Genomic DNA, 12,476 nt, shown 5'->3' with positions numbered 1-12,476 from the left:
GTTTGTAGAGGTGTGGTTCATATCTATTACATGATTTCTTTGTGTGTTTATTTTCATTTGTGAATTTGTGAGAATATTTAAGGTCCTGAGGGTTTACAGTGAATTAATTTGACCAGTAAAGGCAACAACAATAGTTCCCAGTGTTGACCTAAATAACTTAACTCATAAGACAATCTACTTTACATTCACAATATTGTGAGAACTAGCTCCTTCTCATTGTATGCATTCCCCTGACGTTCACATAAAAATCCTTTTAAGTCAGATATTATTCATGCTTGTGTTGATCACTGGATTTGCAAAATTTCTGCTTTTATTTTCAAGTGTGTACCCATCATTTAGATGCCCACAATACTCGATACGATTTTTAGACTTTAGGTATTGAGAGTAAATGTGTCTTTTTTGGTTACAAATTCATTCTGCAGCATGACAACAGCATGAAACGTACAGCTGGAGTCATGAAGAAGTGTTTTCATTAACAAGAAGAAAACAAAATCCTACAGCAGACAGTAGGACTTCATTAGTACATAATCAGTGAAAACAAGGTGTTATACAAGCTATTTAATGGTTATTTTTATTATTATTTAATAAAAGGAAATATTATGTTTCTTGTTGCAATCGCTGAAATTTACTGTAGGTTTGGTACCGTCTTTGGGAATCTATGTGATGTTTAATTTGAATACATACAGTAGGTTTCACACAAAATTAAACGTCTTTTCCTGATCGATCATACTGGCAACAATAACAGACAACAACAATAGCAGCGCAAAAAGATGAAAACCAGGTTTAATTCAACAGACGTGTGTTGAATAATTGAATTTTAAGGAGTCGTTGTTATGATGTGATTCCCTGCTTTTGGTCACAATTGATGCCTTCAGTATTAAAAGACACTCTTTGGCTTTGTGAGCAAACGTGCTTTTGATGCAGTTTCTGTCTGTGTTTTGGTTGATTTCTGCCGTCATGGAAATAACTGAGGCAACTGTATTAAATGCAGGAGTGGGGGTGGGGGGGGGGGGCTGCAGCCTAACATACGTGTGTCGTCGTGTTTGTTAATTTCTTGAGAAAAGGGCTTCATGAGAGCGGCAGCTATTGAAAACAAAAGCAAACACAGATTCGACTGGATAAATCATCATGCTTCTCTTGCAACACTGTAGGGAAAATGCTGCACAGTTGCTATGGAACCCTCTGTTGCTAGGCAATGGGTTGATTATCAGAGGTTTTTTTTATTTATTTTTTTATATAAGAGGCGGTGTTTTCTTTGCTGTCCAGCAAATTTGTTTTCAGAAGGCTGTACAACTGACAGGATATGTGGAATAACGCTTTCCTGAATGTAAATGGAATATATCCAGACTGATATGTTTACAATCTGAACTGAATATTTAACGTGAAATGTAAAACATCATGGAGGATTTCACTGCTAAACATTAATGCCGGGTAAAATATACTCTTCTCTTTTTTTAAATGTGCCACAACAAACCGTGACTGTTAGCTTCCTTCAGGAGAAATTTGATTTAGGTGCTGATGCTGTATGGGGTGTGTTCATCTTTTGGAAACTATTTATTTTTGGCAAACAGCACAGAATCATTCCAGATAAGCCAAAAGAGTAAATTCATCCCGTCATCTCAGTACCTGTTTGCAGGTCATTTATACAGCTTCATTTATTAAAATAATCCAATCTATAAGCAGTGGACATGTGGAGGGAATATCATCACGTTGCCCTCTTGTGGTTGCATTCAGATATGAGACTAATCGAGGTTTTTATTAGTGGAGTTATTCACCTTTTTTTTTTTTTTTTTTTTTTAATTATTGACTTCTTCCTCTGTGCAGAGGCCCTTTGTTTTCAGTCATCGGATAAAAAAGGTGCGTTGCTATCAAGTCTAAAGTGGACTTAATATTTGTTATACTCCAGGAAAATTCAATGCACATTACACAATAAAATAAGCAATGAATTTAAACTGACTCCTGGCTCAGTTTCTGACTTGATCACACGCCCACATGCTTTCTGTGCGTGTAGTCAGTTTAATGTTAGTAGTCTTAATGAAACATTTGCACACACCTTTGTTCTCCCCGTGTCCTGGCACACACACCTCTCCCCTGACGTCTGATGAAGCCTGCACTTGTTCAAGTGGCAGACAAACCTTCTATTTCATTTCACTGGACTAAAATTAACACTATTACTTAACTGTACTTTACACAGAGAATGACAAAACTCTATTCAAAAATCACAGTCACAATATGCGGATGCTTTAAAGGAATTGCATTACGGTTGTGATCCATATGAAACATTATGCAGCATTTCACTCTGGAATCCTTGTTAGGTTAGTACTTCACAATGGGAAATTCTGCATATAATAAAAACTATTAAATTAATTTTAAATGCAGATATATTTTGATGTTGATTATGCACAGCATTCTTATACATTTACAGGAAACATACTTAATTGAATCTGTTAAATACACACTAAGAACAATAAGTATATCTTTGAAGAATGAATATGTAGTGTACAGTAGGAGCTTACTTTGGTCGCTATTGACAATTGACAACACAGGCAGTCAGTCATTTTTGCTAATTTGGCACGCCCTCAGATTAGTGCTCTCGATTAAACACATTTGCTATAAACTGACACAAGCATTCTTTATAGTTTGTGTATCACTGGCACTGTTCATATAGGAACATTTAAACCTGCTTGATTCTCTTTCCAACCAACAATGATCCCTGATTTGGCAGATTTCTACAACAATGACAGATATTCTGGGATTCGAAGGTGATAAACCACTGTAGTAGGTGGAAAAGCAACCAGTTAGGAGATCATTTCCACAGACTCTTCCTCGCTGCCGTCAGCTGAAGTCGGGATGTTCCTGTTAATCTGACGACCACTCCCCAGCAGTGAACTTACATTGTTTTGCAATGAACTGCCATTATGGTGGAAAACATGAAATGGGGCAGCCTCACTGCCCACTACATCAGTTGAGCTTGTCTACCCGGGGGCTAGATAAGACTGCCAGACTGGAAGCTAAATGTGGCGACACATTGTCGGAGTTGAGAGGACAGCATACATAGATAATAAGCGAGAGAGAGAGACAGCAGGGCTAAAAAACAAAAAACAAAACAACTGTCAGCAAGGAGTGAAAACATGATATGCAAAGCAAGCTGCATGACTGACTGTTTTTTAGTCATTTCATGAGTCTTCTGGATTCAGCACTTATTGTGATGAAGTTTCCACCCATGCTAATAATTACTCCAACTAATGGATGGCAAGAAAGCAAATATGGCTGTAGCTCAAAAGGCTAAAGTATTTCTTTAAATGAATCTCTCCAAAGAGATAAAAGTAAATGTGGAAAACCTGAAGCAAAATCCCTTTTAATGAAATACTAACAAGCTCAGCTGACATGACACAGATGGAACTTTTCCGTCATGTGAGAAAGCTAAATGTCACTTTCCCTAAATTATCAGAATCCTTTTGGCAGGGAAAAAAAACAACATCAACATATGATGGTCAGTTTCTTGTGGCTCACAAGCTTATGACAGTTTCACTGTGGGCATTGTTCAATGTGTAATTTAACAATAATAATCTCCTCACACACACTGACAGTAAGGGGACATGTTGGACATCCTGCCTCAATGCCCACCTCCAGATGCCCTGTTGCTATACTAAACCGCTGTAATGAAGAGTGTCCAAATATACAAATATGGCCTGAGTGAATTTTACAGTCCAAAACTACCATATGAAGAGCCTCCTTGTTGTCTTGACTAACTTTGGTGAAAGTGTATATGATTGTGGGCTAAAGGCTTCAGGAAAAGACACAACGAGGAAAGTTAACTTTGTCATCTCGCTGTTTTTTTTTTCTTTTTTTCAATTTCACCCCTTTTCTTCTTATTGTCAGCCATATGTTATAAAATTATAGTGTAGAAAAGTATAGTGTAGTATAAATGTGAAGCATCAGCCTTTGTTAATGGTTGAAAATGTTGCTTGTGTAGAGGTAGTGCTAAGTTGTAATGCTGCGAATTGTTGTTGCAATGCTTATATTTTTGAATGAAATGAAGAAATGAGATATGAGTGCTGGTAGGAGGGTCTGGATAAATTGTGGTACATTTACTTTATTTAAGTACATGAGTATATTTACCAGTAAATATTTATATTTTATGCTCCTTTAAACGTCTACCTGAGTACATTTCAGCAGGAAATAGTTTATGTTTGACTTAACTACATTTTCAGAAAACAAATTTAATACAAAGCAGTTTAAAAAACCGATGCATAAAGGAGTACATTTACCTGTCCCTTTACTTAAATAAAGAATCCCAGAGTCTCTACTACTGACCCGAAGTAGATTAACACTAAACTGTAAATGCTTTAACAGAATTTAGTTTAGTTACTTTCCTTCTCTATTATTTGTGCACCGGTGCTTCACCACCAACAACTGTCACCACCCTTTGCAGTCCGTCTGTGCTCATAGCATGAGAGCGTTCATGCGGTTCGAGCATGTGATCATTACACTGCCACGCTGGTAGTCATCAAAACTCCCACAGGGCACCTTTAATTTAGAAAACTTTGAGTAAATCTCTTTTTTCCTCCGAGTGACGCTCGTGTGCTCAGTTTTGCAGGGAGCCGAAAGAGGCGATGCTGGGAGGCAATTAAAGATCAGTTCTCCTCATTTAGTCCTCTATTATGTTTTAATGTAGCACATCTGTATGCAGCCAATCGTCACACATCTGTTTTAAGCTGCCCCTACCGTGTTGTTGGCCAACAACCATCAGCAAACCGGAGCAGGTTGACACATTCAGTTGCTTCTTGGATAACTGTTTACAATGTAAGTTTGGTAATTGTTAACAGACAATAAGATTTGCCACGGGACATTATGATCTCTTTCCTCTCAATCACTCTTTAAAATCTGAAAGTTAGAAAAACAAATGACAGTAATTAGCTCTGCGGTCATGAGTTGTTATTTTTAAAGAATTACCAACTTTGTAGTGTTGAGAAAAATAAAAAAAAATGTAGTTGGCAATGTTTTAAACGCTGGTTGAAAAATGAACATAAAAATGCTTATTTAAAGATCTGACAGTTTTTTTTTTTAGGGAAGTGTTGTTCTTCTTTCAACTTGTGAAGTGCAAGTACAGGTAACAGTTTTATTTCGAGAAAGCTGTGGTGACGGCGGAGTGACTGCTTCTGTTTCACTAAAGCTGGGTCAAAAAATGCAGCGAGAGAGAGAGAGAGAGAGAGAGAGATGGTGCTTTCTGTTTTCATGTAGCGAACGAATGTACTTTGACATCTCTGGGGAAAACTGTTACTGGTTGCTTTCACAAAGTGCGATGGAACAAGGCCCTACTTTCCCCTCCACCCCCCCTCTTTTTCTAGAAAAAGATGGGTCAGGGAATATGACAAAGCTGCCAGGCATTTAGTGTAGTGGGACAAGTCGGGGGAAAAAAGGGATTACCGAGAGGATAGATGGGCCTTTTCACTCAAGTGGTTTGCAGGTTGATATTTTCCAGGATTTTAAACATTATAATGAATTAATATCTGCAGGAAAGAAGTGATCTTTCAGGTATTTAAAGTGCATGGATCAGTACACGTAGAACAGTTGATCGATCACAGTCTCATATTATAGTTTTAAGACTGATTGTGTTTTTGTTTTTTTTATGTTTTTGAACTCAAACAGTAGAAACTTGATTTTTCTCTTCACTCTGTGATGTAATAGATGAACACAGTCAGGCTTTGGGGGAGTATTCCCTGACCTTAATACCTCAACATTGTGATTGTGTTAGAGGATGCCACAGGAAAGCGCGCAGTTCAGTTTGGAGCACAATTTCATGACTGCTGATTTGTGCAGATCTCAGCGTCCACTTATTAACATATGTGTAAATAGCCCACACGCACAGCTGCTGCAGGGTTCTACAAGCAATATTTAGCACATGCATCCGTGCCAATACAGTTACAATCTGCACCACTGCTGTTTGTTTAGGCATTGAGATGTGTGAAATAAGCGTATTTGGGGATGTTAATATATATATTTGAGTGCAGCAGAGACACTTCATCACTTATGAATGAGGCCCAACATGATTCAGTGGGAACAGTTTTGGTGCAGACAACACAACAATCCCTGTGGTCCCACGCTGGGTCAGATCCTCGCAGTGCGCCCTGCAGGAGGTTGTCTGAGTCTGCCCAAGCATGCAAACAACTGCATGTTAAACCATTTGTGTGAGCCATATTCAACAGTGGTCTTAGCTACCTGATCGCTGCGGGTTAGTGAGCCTTTGGTTTGGCATTGCTTCGGGGTTGCTTGGAACCTGTTGTACTTCCTGTAAAGTCAACGTTTTATTTGCTATTGGGTGTGGGTGTACGCTGAAGTGTCCTAATGTAAAATACAATTAAATATTTAATACATGAAGGTACTAGTTTGAAAATACAACAAAGAACTTGGTCCGTTAATGCCGATTGCGGTGTGATTTTACCATAACTGATGCACCAATCAGTGCAGCAGTTTAAATCGGGTAAGTAGTCATCAAAATTAATATTAAATTAAATTATTTTCATTAACATTTTGGTTCAAACTAAATGTTCCAAGTCAAAGGTGCTCAGTCCGGTCTTACTTTATACACTATCATGTAGAATGAGCTCTGTAGTAGAAGCCAGACAAACAATTTGAGGGGTCGATGCTATTATTGCAGTGATAGACACTACAGTATAGTTAGTGAGAGTGAAGGGAAGACTGACAGCTTGGATTGCATTGTATTTTTAGCCATATCCAATAATCAAAAAGGTATTCATATAGCCTTTTCATGCACCTGGAGGCTTTATCTCAGCATGGTGACGGTGTTTGGACAGATTAGGGTCATATTCGTGATTTTTCTACATTGTCAAAAACCCTTATGGGCTCTGAACTGTGCAAGTCTGCAACCCATAAACATCATCATGACTCCTGCTGTCTACAGCAGCTGTCAAGATTTGTTTTTTTATCCATTATTTTTGCATTTCAAAGCGTTGTATAATGAGGAGGATTCAGAGGAGAAGTTGTTGATCTGTTCTGGTCAAAGAGAAATCTGTCTGTTTCGTGAACTTGTGCAACACATCCATCATCTGGACCCTGAAATCAACCACCCCGTGTTCAGGGAGTCACATTCTCCCATCACCGTCTGTACCAAATGATGTCACATTACAAGCAAAAAAACAAGATGCTACTGATGACTTCTACCTGGCACTTGAGAACTACTTGAGCTTCAAAATGATGTATCAAGTCGGATTTACAATCAGTAAATATGGCTAACAGAGGTTGGTAGCCGATGGAAAGTAGATAAGACGGTAGAAAATGATGCCTCTGTCATTTTTAAAAAGAAAAATAAGGTTTAAGAAAATGTTCTAAACAAATTTGTAGGTTCTACTGATGAGTATGGAATAAAAACTGTACTTGTCTCTTCCTTAGCATCTTCCTTTTTCTTTCTGCAATAATTCATTGAATGATATACTGTAAATGTCGAGCTGCAGAAAGAAAATGGTTCAAGAAAGATGGAAGAGGAAAAGCTGTAATATACAAGAACAGCAGCACAATCACAAATCCGCTGCTCTCTTCATTTAAGCAGGAGGCCGTAGGTTTGGTTCCTTTTTGAATATGTGATAGTACATACTGCAGTACAACAGTTTCCGTGTTGTTTATGGCTCCAATATAAATGCCATTTCCACTATAAAACCGCGGAACGTTATCTGAATATACTGATTCAGCTCCAAACCAATCACTGAACTGTTTGTGCTGTTCTCTGTGTCAGCAATTCATATTTTGTGGCCTGATCAAGCAAAGTAAAGGTGACATGGTTTGAAGAGGAAGGGAATGAAGAAGGGTGTTCAGGCGTTGGGAAATGCATAAAAAGAGAAAGAATTTGTATTAATATAACACAGAGAATCGGTGGCAGCAAATCTGTTCGCTCCCAAAGGCCACAGGCCGCTGTAACAGCATCGCAGAGAGAACAGACGAAGGAGAAAAAAAACAAGTAATGCGTCACGTGAATGGCTCTCTCTGCAGTTCTGCGTCTTCTCTCTTCAGTGCGTCTCCGCCAGAGAGGAAATGTGGTTGCTAAAACTCCAAAGTTTGTTTGGATGAAACCCAATCTGAAAAGAGTTGACGCCAACAAAATGAATAAACTTTGAGTGAACTCAGGGAATACCCTCGCACATGGTACACTGTCATTTATCACAGCAATTATCCAAAGTATATTGTAAGCACACAGATGTTGAGTGTGCATTTTTTTTTTTAATATATTTCCTGAATTCCTGAATTTGAGACGTTGCATGTTGGCAAATCTGTGTCTCCCTGTTAATGGTCATATGATGCAGTCACACCGTCTTGATCTGCTGGCTGCACTGCAAATGGATAATCTTTGTAAACCTAGAGTTGTCTCAATATTGAAGTAGGCTAAGTGTTTATTGTACATGTAAGGGAGTCAACATGCATGGATGTTTACATATCTACAACACGCACTGTAATCGCGCAAATGAGGCGTGCTTTGCTCTTCCTGTTCCTTCACATGAGTTGCTAGCCTACAAATTAGTATGGATGAGTGCATTTTGTCTCTGACGTTTCATAAACTTCGGAGAGGAACTGATCTTTACATTACATCTTGCACTCCCACTGGCTTATGGTACACTGGACAAACTAGCCTGTGTTTGAGCCGTAGTTTGCCAAAAAAAAATAATTGTTGAGTAGCAGGGTGCAGTGCATTGTAAAGAGAAGATAGATGCTCTCATATGCAAGAAGAATAAAGCATGAGCGGATTTGCATTTCCTTGTATACAAAATCTGATGTGACTGGATATGTAGCTGAATTTATTGAATGGTTTTATGTTAGAACTTTGGTTCAGTGGAATGAAAAGTAAGTTTGAGGAGATCTTAACTACTCTTACAGAAAAAAACAAGTGAATTTCACGTGCAAAAAACTCGTGACCACATGACACATGATTGTGCACGTGTGAAACGTGTGGTTTTGGAACAGTTTCATGGTTTAATGTTTGAAGCCCATGTCAATTCCCATCTGAGAAATGTTCCACATATTTTCTCCTATGTCATCATATGTTGCATCATGTGGTAAACGTACGTCATACATGTGTCCCATGTGTAAAACATGGGAAATATTTGGGTTTTTTTTTTCTGTAAAGGTAGTTTAACATGATCACTAGTCAATCAAGTTACTGTAGTACTGTACATGGATGTTGTTGTTTTAATACCGTTTTGGTGATACCAAATTTTCCTTTGCTCCTTCAGGTGCTCCAGTCATCGTAGGAATGAGCATCAACATAGCGAGCATCGACTCCATCTCAGAAGTAAACATGGTAAGTTCAGATCTCCTTGTCTTTTGTGTTTGTCCCCGTCATCCAAAATATGTCCAGTTCACCTGCAGACTGCAGTGTTTGTTGCTGCTAACTTTACTGATGACCTGGAGAGGGCTGCACACGAGGAACTTCAGTGAGGGACTCTGCAGCAGGTTCACGCTAATCCACACAGTCACCGGAACAACGAGAGGGAGCTGCTAATGCATCAACAAAGCTGTGATCTCTCACTGGCCTCCCAGACACAAACGCTGACAATTGTGTTTTGGACAATTCAGTATGGCTGAATCAGGATGGGGGGTGTTGCTTCAGGGTGTCAGTGATGGTGGATAATTATTTTACACTTCTTCATACTGAATTAAACTTTGGTTTTCAAAGTAATTGTAATATTTGACTTTTTTGTGTTATTCTAAAACACATTTGCATCTAAAATGTATCATTTTTAAAGGCGAATGTTGCTGAGAGGGTTGACTGATTTGTTATCAGTAGTACGACTGAGTGCTCATTAAGAGCCCTGCGACCCTTCACTTGTTCACACACACCTTTCAGCACAGAACATTTTATAACATTAAAATACATCAGAATGTCTTGATATTTATCATGCTCACATGTGAAGTGTAGGTTAACTTGATAATTAACTGTAATCTGAGATGTATTGTGGGCTTTTTTTTGGACTGTGTAGGTTTTAACTTACTTTAGTATAATAACGTGTGTTTTATGACACTGTCAACAGTACGACACTTTGAGTAGAGGCACAATGATGCATTAGCGAAAAGACATCCACTTGAGTGCATTTCCAGTTATACGGAAGTTCAGGTCCCATTTTGTTTGTTGGCCGAATCCTTGTCCATCCTGTTTTACAAATGCTGATCTGTTGAGCTTCTTTTTTTCTTTTTTTTTTACACAGACACATTAAACACTTTTCCTGATCTGAGGATCATTTATGTATTCCTTTATTGCTGACATATTCTTGCTGTTTCCTCTTTCTTTCTCTTTAATCGTAAAGTTTTTTTTTCTAATATCTTTGTCTTTTAGTAGGCAACACCTTGTTCTTGTTTTCTACATAACCTATGGTGCTATCTTTCAATTGTGATTATAGAACTGACTAATTACGAAACACTTTTTAATCAAGAAGTAACATGTCTTTGATCAGATCTGTTTTCATGTGTTATGAACAGTTTGATCACTCATGCCTTCTGTTATCTGAACATAAACATATACAGTGTGTATATATATATATATATATATATTTTATTATTATTTTTTTTAATTTTATTTTTAAAATTTTGCCAGCAGTGGTAGGAAACACTAAAATAAAGGCAAAATGTCTTCACATACAGATGTGCTTTTTGTAAATTAGCACCAGCTCACAGCCTTGTATACATGTGAACAGTGTATTTGCCTATGAGTTCATGCTTGTATTTCCCTCCTTCTTCCCAGGACTATACCATCACAATGTATTTCCAGCAGAGCTGGCGAGATAAGCGTTTGGCCTATGGTGAGCTGAACCTAAACCTGACTCTGGACAACCGTGTAGCAGACCAGCTGTGGCTCCCCGATACCTACTTCCTTAATGATAAGAAGTCCTTTCTTCATGGCGTGACAGTAAAAAACCGAATGATCCGACTGCACCCTGACGGCACCGTCTTGTATGGGCTGAGGTAAGAGCAGCACAATCTTTGCTTTATGTCGAAGCGTTCTCTTAATATGTGCGTTCATTTCATACACACTGTATGGCTGCCTGGTGTCTTTACATCAGCATTCCTCATTTTAATATGTTTGCTGTATGAAATCCTGTTTGGTTTTATTTTCTCCATGTCAACTTGTATCTACTTGGTAAACCTGAACTCCTGGTGCTAGCTGGAAAAAGACTTATGTGGCTGTTGATATTCTGCATTGCCAGACAATAGACAGTCAGTGTTAGTTATTAGTACATACCACAAGTTTGTAGTAAAATAAGGGGCCACAAACTGCCACATTTTTCCTTGAACAACTAAAATGATAAATGTGTTACAGTAGTTATCAAAGACACCACTGCTGACTTCAATACATTCTGCCACAGCCTTACTTCATACTGGTCTGGTATGACCAGTAGCTTATGGTGGCTAATGGTAGCAAACTTTGTGGTTCAGTGGTTTAATGTCTCTCATTTTGTTGCCGTTACACTACATTTTAGCATTGAGCATTATCCTATAATTGTTACTTGTGGCTGCAGGAGACACCATAAATCAAAAGTTTGATAGCCTTTCTTTAATGTAACTATGTTTTCACAGCTTCAGATACCACATGACCTCAGTTTGCTCCCATGGTCCAAACAGCAAACAGGTCAAGTGAATTGGACACTCTAAAAGTCTCCTATGTGAGTGTGACTGCGTGTCCTCCTGTTGCCCCGGCGACTGACTGGTAATCCGGTCCAGGATGTTTCTCTGCCTTTTACCCAGTGCGTGCAGGAAAGCACAGTATGGAAAGGGTCTGGGTGGATTTTAGTTGTCTTTTTCAATTTTACTCCTGCAAAGCTTTAATAATGCAAGAAGCTGAGGCCTCAGAAAAAATGTGTATATACAGTCAAAATATTTCATGCATGCCGGGATAGGCTTCACCTCCCTGCGACCCGAGACAGGATTAGCATATACAGTAAATGAATGGATGGTGTCACCACTATTTAGAAATACTCCATTAAATGTTAGACCAGGGGAAAATAAGTAACTGCTCCCACAGGAAGATTTTTTTTGCACACCGTGTAGCTGCTAAAGACCCAAACATACAGGACTCACGATAACTGTAATTATTGTAGGCTACATACTGTATGTGCTGTCTGTCATTTGCCCTGATCAAGCGGCAGTTAACGAGTAAAGAGAAATAAAGCTAGTCTGAGATCACGTGCTACCAGAAGAACGAGGTCTCCGCTGCTGGTATAATTCATTCGGTCCTGCGGCAGGATGAATTATGACAGATGTATTTTTGGTAACAGTAAACAGACTTTAAAGTTTTATTTATAAAGTTAATAGTCTACAAAGTTGGAATCGTGACTCGTGATACAAACAGTCCCGATGTTTCTTTAAAGGCGTGAGAGGGTACATTAAAGCTAAGGTTCAGTGACCCAGAAAGGCTAAAAAAAGGTTTCAAATGCTCGCCACCTCAGTGTCCCAGATCACTGTGACAAACCAGA

At 38.6% G+C, this 12,476-nt stretch overlaps 1 protein-coding gene across 2 annotated transcripts in view; it reads left to right on the top strand.

The window, feature by feature from the left end:
• Positions 1 to 12,476, top strand: part of gabrb4 (gamma-aminobutyric acid type A receptor subunit beta4) — a 60,117-nt gene that overhangs the window by 23,751 nt on the left and 23,890 nt on the right. For both annotated transcript variants that reach the window (XM_069700636.1, XM_069700635.1), the window contains exons 3-4: positions 9,243 to 9,310; positions 10,748 to 10,968. In XM_069700636.1, the coding sequence (XP_069556737.1) occupies positions 9,243 to 9,310; positions 10,748 to 10,968 (289 nt within the window). The remainder of the gene's footprint in view (positions 1 to 9,242; positions 9,311 to 10,747; positions 10,969 to 12,476) is intronic.

This window comes from Brachyistius frenatus, unplaced genomic scaffold (assembly GCF_029030835.1).
Source record: "Brachyistius frenatus isolate BFR_SWC_R1_liver_20210118 unplaced genomic scaffold, ASM2903083v1 Contig_34, whole genome shotgun sequence".
Lineage (NCBI taxonomy): Eukaryota > Metazoa > Chordata > Actinopteri > Embiotocidae > Brachyistius > Brachyistius frenatus.
The sequence above is the reverse complement of the archived record's forward strand: the minus strand, read 5'-3'. Positions and strand labels throughout refer to the sequence as shown.